Below are 25,372 nucleotides of genomic sequence, written 5' to 3' on the forward strand. Positions count from 1 at the left end.
GGATCAAATAGAACTCTGAATTCTTGGTAATTTTACCCTTTTCTTAGTATACACGCCGAGATTTTTTTTTTCAGTGTGTCTTCTTTGTCTACAGCTTTGTCAATAAATTTCAACAGGATCCCTCCATATCCATTTTTTCCTCCTTGTCTATGGCTTTTCTTTCAATGTCAACAATCAGTAACTTTCACCAGCGTAAGTATGGGAATAGATCTCTTAAAGGGATCATAAAGATAATACAAAACTACAAATCAAAAATAATTCTCTCATTTTCAGAGTGGTGATTCTTCAATGTTTGCAACTCCTATATATTTGTTTAACTTTTTCTTCAGGTTGATGTCGATGTCATATCACAGTAACCTGTCAATTTATGCGAAATTTGTTTTGTTTTGTCTTGTTTTAGATTAACCGGTTCAGGATCCGACCTCGGGGGCCTACTATCGCGGAGGGGTGCTGGGGGGGTTTTGCCCCCACACCCCCACGCACAAGGTCCCGCTGAATACCACTCTGCCTACCATTCTTACATGGATCACCTCTACTCCTCCTTATCTGCAAGCTCCACTGCTCCAATCCATGGTAATTACATTTCCCGTTTCATCGCTCACTCCTCACACTAACTACGTGCTATCTCTCAAAATGTCAAATTGATCGCATTCGCGTAGGTGGAAGAGAGAAAACAACTAGATTTCAGTTTTTCTTTTTCAAAATCTTGCAAATTTTATTACCGCACATTGATACAATGTTTTTCAAAGCAAAGAAGTTTGCGCGATTTTGAAATCCCGTCGGTTCTCTTCTCGTATAAATGGAATCCAAATGAAATAGCTAGGAATATGGTAGTGTTCATGACATCCTGGATATACCTTAAAGCCAATTTATTTTAATTTTCTTTGAATTTTCAAGACATCGAATTCTCTTGAATTTGATTATATTATTTCAAATGCTAAAATGAAACCGGCAAATGCATGACCTTATTAGGGACTCTATCTTTTATGATATTGACCAGAGAAACCTTTGAGTTCAAATGGATCTTTTAATTCCTCAATTTTCTTTTAAATTTGGAGCATCCCGAACACGATTAAATCACTGAAAAAGTGTAAGCTACATGGAACTAAGTGAAAGAATTAATTCAAAAGGAACTACGTGTATAGGAATGGCTCGGCCCTCAATTCCTTTTGACGTCAATCGCTTGAACATAGTTCCTTTTAGCATAAATATGTCCACTTATATTCATAAATCAGGCTGGTCTCAATCTGTTGCGGTCACGTGACTTCTCACACGCTTGTTGTCCGTCGTTGAAGCGAAACTACAGCAAATGTGCATCCGTCACAAAACAACGCTTAAGCTTGTAATTGCCCGCTGAAATATATTTTTCGAATCGCCATTAAATCTTGGTCGCACCTCCAATGGACCGTCTGTTGACACCTGACTATTCCTCACGTCTATTTTATACCCGGCACGTCGCGGCGTACTTTGCGATGTATCGATTGATCTGCCATTTAAACCTGTGGAAAAGGACCGATAAATAAGGTGTTCGCAACGAACGATATGGGGAGATATCGATAATCGATCATTCACGCCCTGCCATTGAAGTCCTCGATCGCGTTTGAGTCTACGGACATTATTATACCACTTACGTGGTTTTGGCATGACGCTGTCGAATTGTTATTGTTCGTTCCGCCGAATCACCGCAACAATACTCATAAACCTGGACGTTTTACGCATGCGCTGGATCGGACATCGACCTCTCGCGGTTCGAGCTATCGAACTTTAACGGAGTTGCCAGTGTTGTCACCTTTTAAAATGGACCACTAGACAAGGTACGAATTTAAGCATTCTGATACATATATCTTAACTAGAATTTCACGTAGAACACAATTCTCGCATCGAAAATTACTGAAACCAACCCTTAACGAAGATATAAACGTTTTTTTACACATTGGTTACGAGGAATTTGAACTGCCCGCTCCCAAGAAATTCAAAGCTCTTCGTGAGTCAAATCGCGCACTACAACGGTTTCAGCAAGCTTCTCAATCGAGCAATGTTCATTTCCCACCATGTGTTTTTCAAACTATAAGTAATTTGCTATAGCTGAGCCAAAGTGTCAAGATTGAGGTTGCCAGATTTTTTTTATCGCAGAGACGTTCATGATAACGTTTAACGCGCGATGTGAATCACGTAGAGCATTGAGTTTTCATGAGCGGGTGGTTTCAATTCACGCACCAAGAATCATTAAGTATCTTCGAAAGGAGTTAATTTCGGTAATTTTCGTTGTGCACATTGTGTTTTACGTGAAATTTTGGTAAAGAATCATGTCTCAGAATGCTGAGATTCGTACCTTGTCCAGTGGTCCATTCCTAAGATTTCCTCCTGCGACTCCTAAACTTAGGCATCGACTTTTTAAAGACGAATTTGGTAATGCTCCGAGTTTCTCTAATTTTCTTTGACCCTTTTACCATACGGTGCGAGTGTATTCTCGTCGATAAGGGCTGTCGATATTCGAAACTCGATAGATCGAACTCCAGGCGATTGGGCAAAACGAAACACGTGCATGACTGCGTTCCAGCGCGACTTGGTGGGAAATTTTATTTGCGGTGACTCCGACCGCACGGCCGTGATAGCGAAGAGAGCAGTAAGTGCATCGCCGTATGAGCCATGGTTAGCACACGCTTTTATGTGTCTCGAGGTTCATCTCGGCGTGCACTTACTGCTCTCTTCACTATCACGGCAGTGGAGGCTGGCTTGGACCGAGAGTGCCTCAATAAATCGTGCGTAGGCATCGACGTAGCGGCTTAATAAAGTAATAATACGCTTATTGGACGCATTTATGCCAAAAGGAACTAAGTGCATACGGATTGCGTGTGACGTAGTTCCTTTCAGCATTAATACGTCCTTTTCACTGTCAGACGCGCTTTCCAGTTATGGTCTTTTGCAGTGGCGAGGCGTGAATGATTGATTATCGAAAGTTCTCCATTTGAAGCTATGGTAGAGAATCGATTGTTAAGGTGTCCGTTCCGAACACCTTGTGATCTCTTTTCCATGGGTTTAAGAGGCAGATCAATCGATATATCGCAAAGCTCGACACGCCGCTGGTCTTATGCCCTCGATCCTTAATCTTTGGAATTTTGGAGCAAGTGTGAGTCCCTTAAAATTGCACTGTTGGATAGGTAATGGAGATGTTGCATGTGTGAGGAATTTGCGATTTGACTATTGATTCTTTAATAAAAGTTCGCGAGAAACACGATGGTCCCACTGGTTTTCTCTGAAATCAACTCCCAAGCTCAAAAAAGCTCTCAAGTTGAGGCCAAAATAGAGGGAATATCCCACGCTATCCTGAGAGTCCACCTCTACATCAAGACAAACTCTCCATGCAAAGATAGGGAGCGAATAAATTAGCAGTATGCCGTGTTTTCAGTTTTGGAGTCCCCCAATAAAGTGGCAGCCCTGTCAATGTATTTGCTCCCTATCTTTGCATGAAGAGTTCGTTTTGATGTAGAGGTGGACTCTCAGGATAGCGTGAGATATCCCCTCCATTTTGGCCTCAACTTGAGAGCTTTTTTTGAGCTTGGGAGATGATTTCAGAGAAAACCAGTGGCACCATTATGTTTCTCGCGAACTTTTACATATCAAACAACAATCAAATCGCAAATTCCTCACACATACAACATCTCCATTATCATGGACCCGAAAGAAGCTGGACTGAAATACAGTGGACGAGAAGTCTTCGAAGCAGATGTCCCGAAATCACGGCGATAGCACTAATGATGCCACGCGGCTATTGTGGCGGCCAGGGCCAGGAAGCAGGGTCTAATCTTACACCGGGAGAAGGCCACTCGAGATGGAATGCGGGCCCATTGACGCGCTCGTCCGCGGCCGCGAACGCAAGTGCGCGAGTACCTGTGGGCCGAATAATGGCGACAATCCCTGCAGGATATCGCCTCTCCGATCCCGAGTCTAGACCGAGCGAGGAACTCAACGACCCTCAGGGCGCACGATCTCCGACGAATTCTCGTTTTATAAGGTCTCGATAGACGATCAAATTCCCGAACCAATTACCATCGAAGTGTCGGGAGTCATCAGTCTTAAACTCATTAATTTGCTTTAAGGCCTCGATAGACGATCAAATTCCCGAACCAATTCCGATCAAAGTAGCATCAAAGTGTCGGGAGTCATCAGTCTTAAACTCATTAATTTGCTTCATTTTAAAATGAATACTTGGCAGAAATGTTTTCTGTGGCAGGAAATGATGAATGGTGGCACTCCGTTCTGATCTTACTTGAACAAAAAAGTGCGGCTCGTCAAAATTTGATGGTAGATGGTGACCATCTGTCATCAGCATGTCTACTTTGATCGGAATTGGTTCGGAATTTGATCGTCTATCCAGGGCTATAGCCATCGCATCGACCGAATATAACACATCTCGTCATCTTCCGGCCCAAGTATCCCAAACGCCATGCGACGTTTAAAATTTTTCGCCGCCATTTTATTTTTTTACCGAAAAATTGTTCAACGGAGCTTTCCGAAAATTTTACTGAATTTTCTTTGTGCTGCCGACAAAAATCAGTGATATTTTTAATCAGGTTCAACCAGCAGAATAAAAAGAAAGTCGTTTCTGTAAAATTTGACAAACGCGCCCGTTATCCGGGGCGTCAACTCCACGCCCGCACGAAAAAGGCACTTCGGACCACTTTTGAAGCGACTCCATTGGGGTCTTCGAAAGTCCACCCTCCCCTCGTTATTCCTTCCTGTTAATTATCTGACAATCTGTTCAAGAAATAATTATGCCAGTTGGACTTTTCTCTCGACCTTGCACGGCCGTACCGTATGTAGGATATTTAATTTTTCAAAGCTCGTGTTTGTTTTTTAACATTCCAGACAAATACATTTTTTCTGTAATGAGAAATAGTCTAAAAATTGATTTAAAAGTGAGAAAATGCACCGCATTGTAACGTCATCTGGCGGCATTTCCTATTAAATCGCATGTATTTCGGCAAATTAGGTAGTCTCGTCACATCTCCTTCAATAATTGCTCGATTAATGAACCGATGGTATCCTCGTGATCAGTTCACTCCGTAGTTTCCACTTAAACATACAAGTCTTCAAATTTCAGACACACTGGAAAAAAACACATTGGATCTCGAGTCCAGACTCTTGAAAACATTGACCAAAAAAAAGGACTCTTGATTCAATCAGATTTAAGCTTAAATCAAAAGAAAATCCGCTTTAATTAAAAGGCTTAGTTCTTGATTTAAGCTTAAATCTGATTGAATCAAGAGTATTTTTTCTTGTCGATGTTTTTAAGAGTCTGGACTCTAGATCCAATGTGTTTTTTTTCCCAGTGTGGCGGCATTTCCCATTAAATCGCATGTATTTTGGCTAATTAAGTATTTTCGTCACATCTCCTTCAATAATTGCTCGATTAATGAACCAATGGTATCCTCGTGTTCAGTTCACTCCGTAGTTTCCACTTCAACATAAAACTCTTCAAATTTCAGACACCTGCAAATTCTTCATTGTGGAGTGCAGTTACGCCCTTATGTGAGGAGGGCGACGATTTCGTGTTTAAAAATTATGCCTAATAATGTCTCACTGGAAAAAAAAAACACATTGGATGTAGAGTCCAGACTCTTGAAAACATCGACAAGAAAAAGTACTCTTGATTCAATCAGAATCTGGCTTAAATCAAGAACCAAGCCTCTTAATTTAAGCGGATTCCATTTTGATTCAAGCAAAAATCCGATTTAATAAAGAGTATTTTTTCTTGTCAATGTTTTCAAGAGTCTGGACTCGAGATCCGATGTGTTTTTTTTTCCAGTGCTCATTAATCATCTGGCATATCTTCAGTCATCAGGGGATCTCGTCAAAATGCGCCAAGGAAATCAGGAAAACGTCGGGAATTTCATTTTCCGGATTCCCGCGGCAGTCCTGAACTTGGAGCTTTTCGATCGGAGCGGGCGGGCACTCACCTCACCCGCGCAAGCGCGTCTGGCTCCGGCGTTGGGCCCATCGCGTGTTGCACGTTCCGGGGCGAGGCGATGAAAACATCGTGCTCACGCTGGCCAGGCTCGCGAGGCTCGGATCTCGACCAGACCAGACGCTGACCACAACCAACCCCCCCCCCCCCCCCCGACTTTCTGGGGGCACCTGATGGTACTCGGCCGTGTCTCGCCGCGGCGCCAGATTCGGTCCAGAAATTTTATCAAATTTGACAATCTTCGCAACTAAATCCGGGCGTATTTCGAAATTTTCCCCTTAACCTTCGAAAGAGTCGAAATATCTCTCGGAGCTTTTGAGAATCGGAATTAATTCCGGAATCCCAAAAATCCGTGGTAAAATGCAGCACTAGAACCAGCCCTCGTTTTTGCTCTACACTGGAAAAAAAAAGAAAGAAAAGAAGAAAAAAAACCACATTGCATCTGAATCACTAAATACAAAAGGGGCACATATCCAAAAAACCAAATTGTTCAGGAGACACAAAAAACTGTTTATTTCGTGGTAGATATTTTTTTAAACTTAACAACTTCCCAAAAAATATCTACCACGAAATAAACAGTTTTTTGTGTCTCCTGAACAATTTTGTTTTCTGCACACGTGCCCTTTTTGTATTTAGTGATTCATCTAGAGTCCAGACTCTTAAGAACATCGATAAGAAAAATTATTCTTGATTCAATCAGATTTAAGCTTAAATCAAGAACCAAGCCTCCTAATTTGAGCGGATTTCCTCTTGATTTAAGCTTAAATCCGATTGAATCAAGAGCAATTTTTCTTGTCGATGTTTTCAAGAGTCTGGACCCTAGATCCAATGGGGTTTTTTGCCAGTGTAAGATAAGTTTACATTAAATTCAATCGCCTTTTTCCTTCACCTCTGTTTCCTCTCTCCTCTTTCTTTTTTTCTTCTATTCGTGAGAAGTGGCAACGGTGATCACCATGGCAACGACTCCATCAGCCCGGTGAGCCTGAGTTACCGGACTCGTTCTGCTCATTTACATTGTTTTAATATGTTTATTTTCAAGCCATTAAATTCCCCCGCTCGTCCCATTCATATCCTCGGATATTTTAATTCCCCCGCGCCCCGCCTCGCCCTCCGCCGGACCACATTCCCCACCTTTCCACCCCTCGCCCCCCCATCCTCCCCCGTTTAAAGCACTGCCTCCCTGCCTTAATCCCCTCTTTGTGCCGTAACCCTTTTTCGAGCGTGGTTCATGGGCTCAGTTTTTTACCGATGATCCTCCTGTGTGTCATCGAATGGGCGCCCGACTGACAAAAGAGCGTAACTGCACTCGTAGATAAGCATTGATTTATGCGTTCATTGCGAAGTGTTGTTACGTGTTTTTGTTATTCGGGTGACGTAAATGGCCGCTTAAGTGTAACCGGCGTAACCAATCCGAGGGGCGGTTGCTGAGGTCTGCCTCTTACCAGCCATTCGCGTTGTATCGACCGAACCCCTTTCATGGAGTTATAAAGCTCCTTTTGATAATAGCGATAATAAGGTGTTGAATTTTCAAACCTGTAATCTCTCAGCCGTAACACTTCTGCAGCGAGCGATACAGTATTGCCCAACCCCTCTTTCTGTGCTCTTTTGAACTCGAACTGGAGTAAGGTTAATTGGTCGGATTTTGTCACCCCCTTTTGCCTTTTCAACCCTCGGAAGCTGAGAGGTAGGATGGCTGAGGTGAGATGAGTTGCACGCTCATTATTGCCGGCCACAACAAGAACGACACACTATCGTTTCCCAGACGGAGGAATGTACCTAACTTGATTCCAGGGTAGCAAAATAGACTCTAACAATTAAATTTTGTATAAGTTTATGTAAAATTTTGTACGGTTTTTAACAGGCTGTCTAGCATCAGGATTTTCTCGATTCTAACAGGATTTGAGGTCAATCAGGCTGTAATCCCGATTTCATCAAGATTTGAGGAAAAATCGGTCGTAAAATCAGGATTTGAGAAAAGTCAGCCGTCCGATCGAATTGTTTTATCGAGCTATTTTTGTGAGGCTAAAGTTTCTCCGCCAAAAACCAGGATTTTGAAAAATTATGAAATCAGGATTTAGGAGTCAAAAATCAAGAAAAATCAGGATTTCATCAGGAACTGAAAAAAAACTAGATACCCTGTTTAATCTAATATAATATCTGAAAATTCAAGGATAAATATGCATGAATGATGTCAAAACAGTAGGAAAAAAACACATTGGATCTAGAGTCCAGACTCTTGAATACATTGACAAGAAAAAATACTCTTGGTTCAATCGGATTTTTGCTTGAATCAAAACGAAATCCGCTTAAATTAAGAGGATTGGTTCTTGATGTAAGCTAGATTCTGATTGAATCAAGAGTACTTTTTCTTGTCCGTGTTTTTAAGAGTCTGGATTCTAGATCCAATATGTTTTATTTCCAGTGTGTCAAAAATACATGTTTTATCAAGGGAAATTTGGCAACTCTGGAATGTTGATACGGCGTTTTTCCTCAGCACGGCAGTAATGGACTTGTCTCTTGTCTCAGCGTGGTTCCACGGAGGAAAAGTGGACGGGCAGCGCGGACCAATCAGAGCTCGCTAATCAGGACTGGGGAGCTTGGTGCACGGCGAGGAGAGAGAGGAGGGGCGTTCAATTAAAAGTGGTTTTAATTAGAAACAACTCGAAGGTGATTCACGGCTACCAATCACCTCTCGCCTCCCCCTCGCCAGCTCCCGTCCAGATTCGGTGCTGCTTCCGTTGCCATAGTTACCGCCCTCCGAGGTTGCCCAACTCACTCTCTAGGGGCCGGCCCAAGGGCTGATTTTACCCTTTTTCCTCCGCAGTTGAATCTTTCAAGGAAAAATTGACCCAAAAAGTCGGACTGAATCTCTGGAGGAAAAAAGGTGTATTAAAATGTCATCCAATCTGAATCAATTCAGACTCAAAACGCGATACATACCTCGGAGACTTTAACGCGGAGTAGAAAAGTAAACAAGTACTTATCGAAAAGTTTCTGTCTTAGGAGAGACCTATTCAGACTCGAAACGCGATATACCCCGGAGACTTTAACGCGGGGTAGAAAAGTAAACAGGTACTTATCGAACAGGGGGTGTCGCGTTTTCTCGTCTTGCCCGCCGATTGCCGAAAAATTATTGAAATCGGCGGTATGACGAACAACAAAAAGCTACAGAGGCAGCCAGCTTGAATTATATCGACTATCAGCCAAAATTCTCTGAGATTGGTCTATTAAAAGGTCGTAACCGAAAGGACCCCAACTTTTAAACAGTCATTGTCAAGTGTTAGAAGGATACGTAAGTACCTGTATACTTTTCTACCCCGCGTTAAAGTCTCCGGGGTATATCGCGTTTTGAGTCTGAATGGGTCTCTCCTAAGACAGAAACCGTTCGATAAGTGCCTGTTTACTTTTCTACCCCGCGTTAAAGTCTCCGGGGTATATCGCGTTTTGAGTCCGAATGGGTCTCTCCTAAAACAAAAACTGTTCGGTAAGCCGCTTTGAGGATGGATCTGGATCTCTCTGTCCACTCAGTGACCTGATACCCTGTTTTCTGTGTTATGGCAACACTGTGGAGTGTGCGCCGCGGTGAACGTGAAAAAAATGTTAAATGATTGGCTGCATTGGGACTGAGGACTGGGGTTAACACTCGTGCGTGTTGCGATAATTACTTTTCCGGCGCTGATTCAAGTTCAAGTTTAGTCTAGCTTCGCCCCGCGTGTCTGGCTCCGTCGAGCGTCGCTGATTCCACCTCGCAACCCCTGATTCCTGATTCCTGATTCCATCAGCTCGCCCCGCTCCGACTTCGAGTCTTGTTCTCTCGGTGACTTCGAAATGTACCTCCGCTTCGATTTAACTCAGTTCGCCACCTAATTAAAACAGCCGAGTCAAGTGCGAATCGTTATTTTGCCTTTTTTCGCGTTTGCAGTTATTTATGGTCACAGCACCCACATAGGGAGAGTACAGGAGGGTGTCTAGCATCAGGATTTTCCCGATTCCATCCGGATTTGAGGTCTATAAGGATTTAATCCCGATTTCATCAGGATTTGAAAAAACATCGGTCGTAAAATCAGGATTTGAGAAAAGTCGGCCGTCCGCTTATTTCCGTTAATTATCCGCTGTCCGTCCGTTAATTTTTCTCCGCAAAAAGTCAGGATTTGATCTGGATTTGGTAAAAATATGAAGTCAGGATTTAGCGGTCAAAAATCAGGATTTCCCAAAATGATTCACTTGCAAAGTTGGGAAGAATATTGATTTGGCCTATAGTAATCAACGAAGAGTCCTTGTGTAGTCCCTGGAACGACTTAAAAAGAAGAGGAAGAAATTTTGTTGTGTCGTTTAACGGGGAAAAAATCCAAAAGTTTCATTCCTGCAACTCGAACTCGGGAAAAATTGCGTGAAATGTCCCGTGGAGACAAGGCCTTACGATTGACCATCCCAAATCCCAAGACAAGATCAGCGGTGTGGCGTCCTTTGCGATATATCGATTGATCTCCCATTTAAACCTGTAGAAAATGATCGATAGACAGGGTGTTCGCAACGATCTCCTTAATAATCGATTCTTTACCATAGCTTCAAACGGGGCAATATCGATGATCGACCATTCACGCGCCGCCACTGTGCGAGGCGCTAGGCGGCGCGGCGGCGCTGAAGGCCCAACACTTCCTCGTCGGTGGAAAACACCTGAGCCGCGTCGATGGGAACGAAGCACATCCATGCACGTAAATAAACACATCTCCGTGAAGCGTTGCGCGAGGGGGGGGGGGGGGGGGGGGCGGAGAAGAAATTAAGAGATTAAGAAATTAGAGATCGGAGCAGGAGAGATGGATCAGGATACGAGACGGGAGAGGGCGGACTTGGGATTGGATAGGGAAGGCGAATCCAATCGGACAAGCGTTGCCAAAGCGCACGGAAAATGTAAAAATACCCGGAATGGAGATGTTGCATGTGTGAGGAATTTGCGTTTTGACTGATGATTCTTTTGTAAAAGTTCGCGAGAAACACGATGGTGCCACTGAATTTCTCTGAAATCAACTCCCAAGCTCAAAAAAAGCTCTCAACTTTAGGCCAAAACGGAGGGGATATCCCACGCTATCCTGAGAGTCCACCTCTACATCAAGACAAACTCTCCATGCAAAGATAGGGAGCAAATACATTATTGACAGGGCTGCCACTTTATTTGGGGACTCCACAACTGAAAACACGGCAACCCTGACAACGTATTTGCTCCCTATCTTTGCATGGAGAGTTTGTCTTGATGTAGAGGTGGAATCTCAGGATAGCGTGGGATATCCCCTCCATTTCGGCCTCGACTTGAGAGCTTTTTTTGAGCTTGGGAGTTGATTTCAGAGAAAACCAGTGGCACCATCGTGTTTCTCGCGAACTTTTACGTAAGAATCAATAGTCAAATCGCAAATTCCTCACACATCCAACATCTCCATCGTGTCTAAAATTTTCTGAAAAACTCGAAGGAAAATATCCAACAGTTTCCTTGAAAATTTGACCAGATTTTGATTTTATGAGAGGAAATTCGTCAACGCCTGAAGGCTCATACGGCATTTTCCCTTACCCTGGCAGTATCATAGTGAGAAAATCGTCGGATTTCCGGAAATCCGACAACTCCGCTCCGCCGGGGCCCGTAATAATGGCTCAATCAAGTGGGCAGCAGAGCCGTCCGGCTCGCGGGATGATCCGGGGCCCACGGGCCCACGGCTCGTTGAGGCCCAAATCGTAATTACAGAGTCGGGCCTCCCCCCCTCCCCCCGGCCCGCCACGCCCCCCGAACATGGAGCTCCGGTACGGGGTGTCCGTGAAGTCGCGTTAATCTTCTCGGGGGCGAGGTGAGAACAACCTTGGGCCCTGTGTGGTGTCCGCGGGAGTGGGTTGAGGTTGAGGTTGGGGGTGGCTTCGGTCGCAACCCACCGAGCGACACCCCACGGTATTTCCCACAGTTTTTTCTTCCGACTTTCGTCTTTCACGCAGGTGAGCGGGTTCGAAAGATCAATGATGTATGCTCATGGACGCGGTAGGAAAATAAAGACTCGATTGAACACGGTGTCCAGCATCAGGATTTTCCTGATTTGCCCGAATGCCCGATTCTATCAGGATTCGATGTCAGTCAGGGTTAAATCCTGACTGTTCTGTCTGCAGTGTGTACATGGTGAAGTTGGTATTGAAATGAGACTGCAGTGGTAACAGAAACACACTGCAGTTTTGTTATCACTGCAGTCTCATTTCAATACCAATTTCATCATGTAACGCCGTTTGCCGGGTTTTATTTTAATTTATTTTTTATTTTTAATTCTATTTTAGCAGTTGATAATGGTGCCGTAGGGTACTGAAACGTCCTGCCTTTGTATTTTGTATTTTAGCCTTGTTTCTGCATTTTCCTATGTTTTCGATTGTACCTCATAAGTAGATTACATGATTATAAGGATCTATTTCCAATTTTTTTTTTAGAAATCACTGCTTTCGTAGCATTGTTTTTTTTATGCTAAGAACTCCTATCCAATTCGAAAGGTCGCGACTTTTGCAGAAGCCACGGTCAAAGGGCAAATCCTGTGCGCTGCTACGGCTCTTTTCCCGCAACATTCCGTTGCCATTCCATCATTCGGACGTATTTCCGTCAAACGGAACTGCATTATGACGTGAGCCCTGTTATTCATTTATTCTTATGGGTCTTAGGGCTCATATCGTAATGCACATAGTTCCGTTTGGCAGTAATACGCCTATTTCAGGAAAAAGGAACAAGTGGATCGGACGAGGGAAGGCCCGTGCGTGCCTGGTGTAAATAGAATTGGGGCACTCCCGGCATGCATCAGGATTCGAGGATATCGAGCACCGTTGCCACATCGTGTTTTTATTATCTTATGTTATCCATCCATGTTTCTATCGTGTATTCGAGGTGACAAGTTTTCAGGGATCACTGGGAAAATTCAGGGAATTCCGCATAACCCTGAAAAGTCTAAGGAAAGGCATGGAATCCCGCTGAACTTTGAAACATTTTCCTCCTGCCAAAATATTAATTTTAAATTTTTGACTGAGTGTCTAATATCATTACAAAATCGGAAAATATTTGAAAAATTGATCAGGGATTAGGAATACCAGAGTTTGTCGAGCATTTTTCAACCACATGAGTATCATATACAAAAGTGAAATATTTGACTCAATTCATGAAATATTTTCCTTCGTAAAATCAAACGAGTGTCAAGTTTTCCGCGCTAAAAATAAGGAAATTTCATTTTAAAATCAGGAAAACATCAGAAAAATCCAAAATGAAATTTTAGTAGACACTCTGTCGTGGTTTCAGGAACCTCCATGCAACCGAGCCCTCAGATATTCCAATCGAAACCCGGTTACTTTAACCAAGATTACGGTTCCGTGAACCGAATGGCACGACCAATTAGCACGCTGTACCTATGGTCATGGTGTCTAGTTTTTCAAAAACCGGGATTCATCAGGGAATGAAAATTTACCGGGAAAATCAGGGAAACTGTTCTAGAAACTGGGAATCTCTTCTCGAACCACCCAGGGATCATTTTGTTTTTAAATTCGACGGTCTAATCTGGCGTGCGCCAAAGAAATGGCTGGCTGTAAGCTTAATTAAAATCCTATCTAAAACTCTAGTAAATTGTATTCTTTTTCCCCAAGAAAATCCCGGGAAAGTGGGAGAAAACTTCGATTTCTCATCAGGGAATGAGCTCCTTAAAATCAGGGAAAAATCAGGAGATGAGCTTAGCCAAGAAAACTAGACACCATGCTTATGATTCACACGACCGGATTTTCTCTATCCACGGGGGTGGAGGGCCCATCTTCTCTAAGGCAGTTTTGAGCTTCGAAACGCGGCCTGTATCCCGATGCTCAGCGTGACAACGCAGTGATACGGGGTTGATTGTTGTGGTGAAAGATGGAAATTCGGGGAAGCGGGCTTTGGACATGTCGTCGCAGGGACTGATTGTTATCTCTTGTGTTGCAGGACTGGGCTTGGCTCCCGACTACCTGAGTTCCAGGGCGCTCTCGGAACTGCAGCAAGCCTCCTCCCTGGCCAGCGTCGACTTCAGTTTCTCCCTCGAAGGTCAGTTCCTCTTTTGTCTCCTTCCTCCGCACTCCCTTCTTTGTGTCCATTCTTCCCTGATTTCTCTTTCAACGGTCAGCTCCACCGTTGCCGGACGCCGGATGGACGTCCTGATTCCATGACTAGTTCTACACCGAAAAAAAGTTAAGGGCTATGTAGACATACCGTCCGTTCCGGGTTCAGAGGCCGAAAGTTCCAGCTGCTGGAGCTTTAATTGCTCTGGGTGCTACGCCCGGCACTTTCGGCCTCTAAGCCCGGAACGCGGACGGTATGTCTATACAGCCCGTAAGTACAGCTTCCACGGCTGGAGTTTCTTTTTCAGTGCAAGGTCGGTTGAAGAACAGGTGTCTTTAAAACATTTTCCGGCCCCAAAATTGATAGGAGGGGTATCGATAGGGGCCATTTTTGAGCCCGCTTTGAGATAATTACTACAACTATACAATTTTTTCCTCATTGAGAGTCCATATTTTACCCCGCAAACAGTGCGCGCATAGTTAAATTTCAGAAAATGCATCGAAAAATCATGTGTGTGGTTGACCTTATTCTCAGGATAACACGAGACGATCTTACTTTGCACTTTAAATAGTGCCCTTATCATTGAATATCATGAAAGGTCCTATTCTGCCGTGCTAAGGGAAAACGTCATATGAACATTTGAGAGTTGCCAAATTTCTTTCGATGAAATGTTTATTTTTGAAGAAAGCTATGGATATTTTTCCTCGGGATTTTAGGAAATTTAGGTGAAATTGCGAACAAAATTATCTAAAAAATTGGAGGAAAAACGTTTACAAATTTTCCCGAAAATTCGTGATTTATTAAAGGAACTTTGGCAACGCCTGAAGAATCATACGGTGTTTTTCCTTAGCACGGCAGTATTATTCCTCACCTCGCACGATTTTTATAAGGGGATCTTCAGAGATGTTGCAACCTCGCAGCTGCTCGATGGCCGTGTCACAAATCCTGAGACCCTCGATGGTTTTGTCAACTTGAATGTCGATGCAGTTGCCCTTGAGTTGAGGATGTGGTCGAAGAGTTGTATCTTCAATTCGACTGTGGCACGGCATGCTTCATTTCTCAATCCATCAGTGTCATGTCATCAGGACGAGTTAACATGGACCGATCGACCAAATTTAGTCTTGGAAACTGATATGGACTGCATTACGCAAAATGGTTTTACCATTTATGGTCAATTATAGAAACAACTTAAGGTCATCAGTTTTCCTTTGCAGTTATGAGTCTAAAAAAGTAGCTCTTTAATGCGTAATGCAGTTCACTGATGAGTCCAATAGAACAAACTATAATCTAAATTACGAAAGAAGTGTTCAATTTGAACTCTTACCTGCCAACTTAGTGGTGAAACTATCACTACACTGTAATGATACCACTGTCACTGGTTATTGCTTCTATTATTTATGAGTTGATGTGGGACATCATTACCACCTGGTAATTAATTTTATAGTTTTTTTCGTTTTTTCGAGTTTGTCACCACGAAGAAGCAATAATTACCAAATGCTTGTAATTGAGTTCTTCTTAGATTTCGACCAATTTTAACATGGAAACCATTTAAATAGCAAATCGCGCCCTTTTAGAGAACACTAGCATTGTCAGGAATCAATACGCAATTAAAAATTTTCGTCCAATCGATGATTATCGATAATTTTACACGAGTTAAGAAAAAAAAAAAAAAAAAAAACGACGACGATGCGATGTGTCCAATATCGTTCTTCGCTCGAATTAACCATCTCATTCTAAATTTAGCTTCACGCATTAGTAGCACGAAAGAATTGGTTAAATTCAAAAGTGCGGCAGCTAATCTAACGCGTAAAAATTCTGAGGAAATCAGGAACTCGGTAATAAATCTGAGAAGTGTTCTCAATTCCTCATCACGAAACATCTCAGTGGGACCGCTGGCCCTTACCGGACCGTAGATGACAAAACGCCTTGAGGACGGCAACTCATCATGCACGTCATGCCTGTTGCATCCACACATTTTGAAGGAGTCTTTTAAGCGGTTCACGAATGGAAGGCTCACTCGTTTTCAACTGGAGCAAGTGAGCCCTGTATGTGAGCCACTGAAGAAACGCCTGGGAAATGTCTGAATACGACATGCACAACGCACAACGTGCTTGATATGTTGCTGTCATCCGTAGAGTACACACTACACAGTGTCGTAATGTAAGTGGGAGAGCTGGCGCCACTTTTAAGCAACTTCCAGGACCCGAATTCCGAGATTCCTGTGCGGCGCCGGGCCCCTTTTTCGATACATAATCGATTGTTTGCGATACACGGGGACCCGGCCATATTCCACACCGCCATTTTGGATCGAATATGTATCGAAAAAGTGACCCTGCACACCGGGCTCGAACCTCGTCGAGCAGAACATGGCGCCAGCTCTCCCACTTACATTACGACTCTATGTACTCTATGCTGTCCTCTCACAGTGCGTTTCTTCATCTCCCACGAGTGACGGTCAGTGGTCCCGCGGCGATAAGTGGTAAGGGCCATATCTCAGTTAATATTGAACGTAGAAAGTTATCGTTTGGATAGATCATGCTAATTTTAGCTGATCTACAAGAACCAAGCATCAAAACCCGACTCTGTGACCAGCGCAACTGACCCATTCTGCCGTGCTAAGGAAGAACGCCGTATGAACATTCGAGAAATGCCAAATTTCCCTTTACAAAACATGAATTTTCGACGACATTTACGCTCATTTTTCTTTGAAATCTACAGATATTTTAGATTGAATTGCGTACAAAATAGTCTGAAAATTTTGGAAAAAAATATTCACAATTTTCCCAGTAAAGTCGGTTTTTATCGAAGGAAACTTGGCAGTGTCTGAAGGCTCATACGGCGTTCTTCCTTAGCATGGCAGTATTGTCCATAAGTAAGTGTCGAGTCCCCAAGAGCAGTGTTCGAAACTCACATGCGCCAACGTGCCAAATGCGCCTATGATATCGGTCATGGCGCCTAAAAAAGGAAGGCACTGCGCGAAAGTGGCCCCCAAAAATTGCCCCTCCCCCCTCCAAAAAAAATCCTAATTTTTCTGTTTGGTGATTTTTCGAAATTTCCCCCAAGTTACAGTTACTAGTTCTGTAACTAAAACATCTTGCGTCTAACTTTTCACTAAATGCGCCGTGGTTTTTCGGCAAAAAGTCAATTTGGCCCCTAAAAAATCTTCAATGGCCCCGAAAAATCGAGCTTGATGCGCCACATGACTCCTGAAACTCGAAGTTGAGTTTCGAACACTGCCCAAATGTAAAAGTTTCCACTTGTCGCCAAGAGGCCAGTGAATGGTCTCCTGACTGTTTCCTCATGTGTTTAACTTTCCGATTGCTCTCTTTTGCAGGGTCCCGAGTGGGCAGTCCGCGGAGCAGTCTGCGGCAGGACCGGAAGAGGGCGCTGTCGTCGTCGCCGTACCTGGACTCGCTGGACATCAACTCGCTCTCCCGCTTCTCGCCCTCCCTCGTCTCCATCGTCAACTTCTCGAACGTCTCCCGCTCCTCCTCGGCGAGCGGCTCCTACGGGCACCTCTCCGCCGGCGCCCTCAGCCCCGCCCTCTCCCACCCGAACATGACCCCGCACCTCTCCCAGCTCCAGGCCCACCTCCTCCGCTCCGGCACCCTCCTCCCTGCCCACCCCCTCCAGCACCCCACCGCCCTCTACCACCACCCCCTCTCCTACGATCTCCCCAAAAGCGAGGTAAGTGACCATGTAAACTCATTATTTTTAGCTTGTCTGGTACGGTCATGTCAACAGGATGACGGTAGAGAGACTGCCAAAGAAGATAATGGACCACTAGACAAGTTACAAATTTAAGCATTCTGATACATGTTTCCTGGTCGGAATTTCACGTAGAGCAGGATTCACACGACAAAAAATACTTAAACCAACTGCTAACGAAGATATTAACGTTTTTGTTTCACATTGGTTACGAGGAATTTGAACTGCCCGCTCACAAGAAACTCAAAGCTCTACGTGAGTCAAATCCCGCACTACAACGGTTTCAGCAAGCTTCTTAGTCGAGCAATGTTCATGTCCCAACATTTTTTGTTTTAACTATAAGCAATTTGCTGTAGCTGAGCCAAAGCGTCAAGATTGAGGTTGCCAGATTCGCATATCGTAGAGACTGTCATGATAAGTTTAGCGCGCGATGTGAATCACGTTGAGCATTGAGTTTTCATGAGCGGGTTATTTTAATTCACGCATCAAGAATCATTTAATTTTTTCGTAAGGAGTTGATTACGGTAATTTTTGTTATATGCATCGTGTTCTACGTGAAATTTTGGTGAAGAAACATAAATCAGAATGCTGAGATTCGTACCTTGTCTAGTGGTCCATTGAGTGGGTTCCGCCTGAGAGGAGAGTGGAATTTTGCACACGCCTGACCCATCAGGAAATTTTGCTGCGGAACCTTGACTTTTTTTCGTATGGCCAAAAGATTGCATTTTTCAATTCAAGAGACTTACAAAGCTTTGATAGTTTTCGTGACTCGAATTTTTATAGGATATCATGGCTCTTCAAACAAAACATTGAAAAGTCTGAGGATCCCATGTTCAAACTCTCCAAAAAGCCATAGAAAAGTCAGGGAATTTCGAAGTACTAGAGAACTTGTCACCCTGCATTTATATAAATTTGGACTTTTGGTAATTTTATGGGAGACCCTATTTATATAAATGGTTGAGTCAAATCCCAGAATCTGGGGAGAACATTGCCGTTTCAGTGCTTTGAGTACGAGAAAACTTTGTCTTTTCCGATTGGTCTGCAAATTCTGGGCTTTTGAAACAAGATGGTGACAAACGTCTTCTCGTGAAAATAATTTGTCAATATTCAACTTAATAAGCAAGTTTCAAGGAAACGTTGATGTGATTCAATCAGGAAAGAGAGCTGCTCTCTATCTGATTTTTATTCTGACACTTGACGTTGTTGTGATTCCAGATTATTCATGACTCGTGTAAGTTGGTGGACAGAGTCAAAGCTGAGGCAGACACAAGTGACCAGCTATGTGGACAGCGCAAGCCAACCCGAGTGAAGAAAGAGTCATCGAAACAGTTGTCACCAGAGTCCGCGAGTGACCTCAAGGATGAGCCTGGTGATTTCATCGAAACAAATTGTCATTGGAAGAACTGCGGTCGCGAATTCCTTACACAGGACCATCTTGTAAAGGTTTGTACCTACTGCTATCTAAATCATCAACTTCACTTATAGTAGTTAGTTAGTTGGTTATATAATTTAGGACGATCAGCAACCAGGCTATTTACGTCGGGGACTAGAAAACCTTAAATTTTTAAATTTAATTGCTTAAAGAGTTTTAAAATTTCAGTGACTACGATTGGACTGTCTGAGCTTAACGGATGGATGTCATGAGTGAGGGAATTTTGTATTTTGATGCGTGTAGCATAGGTTTTTGGGCAAAAAAGCAAAATATGGTCGATTGTAAGGGGGAATGTTGGCACAGAGAGCAGAATGGAACTGGAGATTTTGAAATTAAATGAGAATGAGAGAAAAAAGTATGTCCGATTCGTAGTCTTACAATTTGACCTTGATGGTTGCAGCCCACCACATACAAGAAAAAAAAGTGACTTGATTTTTTTTTTATAAAATGAAATAAAAATAAATAAATATTAGTAATGTATTAATAAGAGATCCAATCCTTAATTTCACGTTTTTTCTTTCTTTCAGCACATAAATGAAGATCACATCCACGCGAACAAGAAGTGCTTTGTTTGTCGGTGGGAGGAGTGCTCAAGAGAAGAAAAGCCATTCAAAGCTCAATACATGTTAGTTGTTCACATGCGTAGGCACACTGGAGAAAAACCACACAAGTGCACAGTAAGTATTGTTTTTTTTAATACTCCATCATGCTTTGCCTTTTTTTTAGAGAAACGAGATCTTAACCACACCTAATAGTTGCATTTACTCCATGGTTACAATTTTTAGGGAAATGCTATAGTGAATTTCACTTAAATTTGCCCCTAAAGTTACCATTTTTCGGTATCACAGCAATTTTTACAGTATGATTTTGCCATTTTCCCATGTTAAATTTCCAACACATACATAACCAATCGCTACTAATGAAAATTTACACCTTGATTTTCTTAGAGAGAGAATTATCATTACTGTCTTAAATTCGTAAAGAACATTCTATGGAAGACAGAAGAAATCAGAAAACATTTCAATGAGTTAGGACAATTAGTAGAATAATGTGCCATGATAGGAAACGTGCAGTAAAGCCACATAAATGGCCTTTACAAGACATATTTAAACCAACATTAGATCCATGGGGATGCATGCAAAACAGGACCAAGCTTGCCGAATTGTGCAAGAAAATGTGAATATTTTACATGGGTTTAAATGGGGGATAGTGATGATTTCTGGCAATAATGGACAGGATCCATATTGCTGCAACGGAGATAGTTCCTTTCTTTATTTATATACTTCCAATTATGATAATCTGTCAAAGAATTGAATGAGCTATTTCCTACTTTGACCGGTCAAAAATTACAAAAACATTCCTTTTTCTCCCGATCTCTTACTTTCCTTTGGCTCAGGCCAAAAAATTGAAATGTTTAATAAAAATTGATTCAATTTGTTTTTCCTTTTCTGCTCAACAGTTTGAAGGCTGCAGTAAAGCTTACTCTAGGTTAGAAAATTTAAAAACTCATTTAAGATCTCATACTGGTGAAAAACCCTATACCTGTGAATATCCCGGTTGCCATAAAGCATTCAGTAATGCATCAGACAGAGCAAAACATCAGAATAGAACTCATTCAAGTGAGGTAAGTCATGTCTTCAAATTTCTCGGTTTTTTTTTTCTTATAATATAAATAGAAAATTCTCGCAACAGAATTTTTGTGCTGAGACTGTGTTTGTGTTAAGGAGAAGGGATACTAATGTTTACCTCCAGTTAGGTGTACAAGACAGCATAGATTTTTTTTTTTTTTTTTTTTCAAAAAATAAAAATTTAATCCTTAAAATCTTTCTCCACGTATAATTATCAGCTCCAAGGTAATCAATCGCATAATTTAGAAAAATACATTTTCAACAATTCCAAATTCTGAATTTGATGGCATTGATAGAATCTCTCTGTCTAACTATATCCTCATAAAACAAGAGTATGGAGGGAAAAAGCAACCAAAAAATGAGAAGTTCTTACTCGTTGCTGGTGACAACAAATTTTATCAGTAAAATCACAGATATAAGTATTAGGATTTTTTCAAACGATTGTCAGATCATCCTTGAATCTATCATTAAACACAGAGTTGAATTCTTATGTATTCAATTTTTGTTCCACGCCAAATTGGAATTAAATTATTGGTGAGTTTGGTTTTCTTCAGTAGTTTTTAGTGCCGTAAATGTATGTGTCATGTCTTAGATTTGTTAGCTTATTAATAAATGTCAATCCAAAATCAGTTCCTAGTTTAATTTTTTCAACTGCAAAAATTTTCAAACAGCCCTCTCTAATCTTCAATCACTCTAAAAAATATTATCACCAGACTATCGCTGAAATCCAGTTGATTTGCGCTGACAAATTTTACTAATCTGAATTAGTGATACCAGTCCTGTCTTGTTGATGTTTAACTGATCATGTATTAGGAATTTCTTGTTTCCAAGAATAATGCATGAAATTTTATGATTTTTGAAGTGAAGAGAATTCTTCAATTCTCCTCCTTTGACATGATCAGAAGACATTTACACATGTAATAGATGAATTGAATGAAAGCTGGGATACTCTGCATTTTTTATCCTAAACCTTCGGAAATCAATTTTGTCTTTTGAGTACTCAACTAATTTTTTCACCGTTTTCCAAGTTTTAAAGCAGTTCTATTCTGAGAAAACCATGGCTGTCTCCAAAATGCTCAATTTCTTCCTCTTATTTTTGAACTGTTTTATGTCTCTTTTCTAGAAACCATATATTTGTAAAGCACCTGGTTGCGTTAAGCGGTACACTGATCCTAGTTCCTTACGAAAGCACGTTAAAACTGTTCATGGTCCTGAATTTTACGCCAACAAGAAGCACAAAGGTGGACACACAGATGGTGGCGATGACAGCATGGGTGGAATGTCTCCATCACGCTCTGATGATAATCCTATGAGCACAAAAACAGCAAGAAGCTCTAGTCCTTCAATCAAATCTGAGGTACGTGCAATTCATTTTGCTGATAAGAATAAAAAGCCAGCTTTGAAAACAAAGTTTGATCAGTTTTATTTTTTCAGGAATCATAAGATTAAGTCTCATCAACCATGCACTAACTCTGAGGTCTATAATTTTCATTGTGTATTCAGTCATGTTTGCAGTAGAGGTAATTAATGATGATCTCATGTTAATCAGTTTTCAAAAGCGTTAGAAAAAAGATGACTGAAACAAAAATGTTGAAATTGCTATTCTCAGTTCACAGCAGTCAGTGGTGTCAAAGCGTTATTGTTACGCATGGTTTTTAGTAGTTCACTGGAAAAGAATGCTGTGGGTGTCAAGTATTACGGATATTCAGCTGCCCTTAAGCCTTTAAACTTATTTTCTGTCTTTCAAGCATCCCAACTATTTGTATGTAAGAGCTAAATTGACGATGAGTTCCCTATCTCTGAACCTAGATTTCCTGTTTCTTAATACTGCTCAAGTGTTAAAGATGACAATTAAATTGGTTTTGTTATCAAACCTCACCTTTTCAAGAGTCAGTAATATTTGTTAATCTCTCGTTTTCTCAATTCGCAGGAAACGAACTCGCCGGGTCAGCAAGGAAGTCCAATGAGTGTTCCCTCCCAGGGATATAATCTGCATGATGATTATACGAGTGATACCATGTCACATCCAGGCCTGGACGATCAGTGGGTGGAAGAGGCAGAAGATTTTGATGTAAGTCATCTTATTCTGGGTACTTTTGAAATTACCTAGTAATGAATGGATAAAATATATTGATGGCAGAAGTGTAAAACCATGCATCTTCAATTGCGACGTTGAAGACTTCATGTCATGTCGTACATTTGAGAAACTAGCTAACGTAATTTCTCAAAAAATCCCTTGATTATATTCCTTTTTGTCAGTAGAATATTCTATATTTTCAAGCTATTAATTGGCTTGTTTTTTTTTTGACATAATAGAGAAGGAGTGGAAATTTCGCAACATTGCAGTGGATACACTTGATTTTCCACTTCCGTCATCGATATGTTACCTACTTATCTTCTCTTGAAATTTGTGTTCCACTTTCCAACTGTCCGACCGGTGTGCATGTCGATATGTGTGAATACATGAAGATCAGGGAAATTTATGCAGGAGTCAGAGTTAAAAGTCAAGGAATGTGAACAACTCCTTCAGCTAACAACCCTAAAAAATAGACTTTGCATTTTCTCAGTTAAATATTTTTTTTTCTTTTCATTTTGTTCCAAATACCCCAGTCAGGTTCCTGTTGAATTATTACTCAACTTTAAATAAAATATTCCTAAAAATTCTTGTAGTTGCAAAGTAAATGAATTTGACTTATATTTGTGCAGCAGAAAATTTTTACTATAGATGAAATGCCTATTCCTATATTTTTGTCTAACATCGAATCTTCCTGATAATTTACAGCTGTTTGATTTACCCGCTGAACTTCAGGCTGTTGTTGGATTAGCAACTGCCCCAGTGCAACGACACAATATCCACAACATGAAAGTCAAAATGGGTGCCAAAAGTGTTCCTTCTCTACCAATAATGCCTCATCACCAAGGTAAGATTTTCAATAACGCTTCAAGTATTAATCAATTTTCTGCAATTTCCCAAGTTACTTTTGGTTTGTCTGTGACCAAGTTTTTTATTTTGCTTGTGGCCAATTTTCATGTCGCTAGTGTCTCGTATGTATTTCCTTGACTATCTATAAAAGACTTGCAATGTGATAAGTTTTTGTTAATGCAAAAACAAAAACATTGAAAGACTAACATTTTCATTTGGGCTGTGTCAAGCATAAACTTTTATGAAGGGTTTGCCAAGTATTCGCATTATGATGAAAAAAACTTTTGCACTGTGAGTTACTGCATCAATTCTCAAAGGATTGTGGTACGTAAAAGAGTGCTCTTAACAGAGGAAAATTCGGTGTCATTCAACATCATCTGAAATGGGCTCACTATCCAAGCTATCTTTCAACAAATTTTCATTTCCTTTTGTAGGTGACCGAAGGAGTTTTGGTGGGATCAGCGATTTGAACCGTAAAATTACGGACCTGAAAGTTGCAGGAGGAAATGGAGGTGACACCATCATCCGACGGGATTCCAACTCGACGGTCAGTAATTATGGGAGCATGAAGTCGGCAGATTTGGATAGTCGCAGGAATAGTCAAGTTTCACAGGTAATTTATTTGTTTAGACTCTTCCTTTGGAATTAATACTTCATTATTTGGTCGTCTTTTGCCACAGCTTTCCACTTATACGTAGCTCAGCTTATCTATAAATAAAGCGGTTAATTTTAAAGGAAGATAAATCAAAATAATTTGAAAATTAAGGTAACATTCTCAAGTTACTGTCAGGGCAATTCCTAAGAAAGCAGTAAAGAATATCGAGAGAAAAAAATGTTGGCTCATTCTTTTCGCCGAAGTTTCCTTTGCCAGTCCTTGGACAACTCCTTACATTTGAATAATTTTTCAGTGTACATGGGGGCAAACTAATCAAAAATCTGTGGACGCACCTAATGATGAAGAATAGTGTGAACGGTTCAGGGCGAGATCTTCCCAAGTAGCATTTTTCAACAGAAAAATCGGGACATATTGCAATTTTATCGGCAATAAAATCAATATCCGAGCGATTATCCTTGATCTTATTGGGATAAAATCGCAATTTTATCGTCAGGCAATTTATCGCAATATTTTCGAAATAAAAATCGCGTTAAATGGCGATTTAATCTCGATTTTATTGACGAAAATTGATCGCGATTTTATGGAACAAAAAATTGCGATGTGCAGCAAATTAATGGCCAGAAATCGCAATTTTTAATGCGATAATACCTGGATATATTGCCACTAATATAATCGCGATAACCAACCGATAAAATCGCTATTTATCACGATCACTGCCACTTGGGCTTTGGGGAAAAATAAAGTCATACTTTTTGTAAATGCATATCAAGCTAGTTTGAGCGTGTAAATTAACAGGTAACAATATTTCAAGTCAAAAAAATCTATGAACACTAAATGAAATAGTATCTTTGATAAAAGAGATTTTTACGGCTCTATGTTACCGGTTTGGTAAAAGCTTAGAAGTTGTGGATTTTTCACAAGTTGCTATTGCATGAATATTCAAAAAATTGAATGAGTACATAAATTGCATAATTTTAGCATATTTTAATAAGTTATGATGAGTTATAAGTTATG

The 25,372-nt window shown here is 41.3% G+C and overlaps 1 protein-coding gene across 1 annotated transcript in view; it reads left to right on the forward strand.

Annotated features, from left to right (window-relative positions):
• Nucleotides 1-400: 400 nt before the first annotated feature.
• Nucleotides 401-25,372, forward strand: part of LOC109034825 (uncharacterized) — a gene marked incomplete at its 5' end in the record, with an annotated part of 31,480 nt that continues 6,508 nt past the window's right edge. Inside the window, 10 exon segments of the mRNA XM_072303944.1 lie at nucleotides 401-573; nucleotides 13,938-14,036; nucleotides 17,386-17,738; nucleotides 18,975-19,202; nucleotides 19,719-19,868; nucleotides 20,651-20,815; nucleotides 21,943-22,176; nucleotides 22,750-22,890; nucleotides 23,602-23,740; nucleotides 24,177-24,355. Of these exon segments, the coding sequence (XP_072160045.1) occupies nucleotides 401-573; nucleotides 13,938-14,036; nucleotides 17,386-17,738; nucleotides 18,975-19,202; nucleotides 19,719-19,868; nucleotides 20,651-20,815; nucleotides 21,943-22,176; nucleotides 22,750-22,890; nucleotides 23,602-23,740; nucleotides 24,177-24,355 (1,861 nt within the window).

Source organism: Bemisia tabaci, chromosome 9 (assembly GCF_918797505.1).
Source record: "Bemisia tabaci chromosome 9, PGI_BMITA_v3".
NCBI lineage: Eukaryota > Metazoa > Arthropoda > Insecta > Hemiptera > Aleyrodidae > Bemisia > Bemisia tabaci.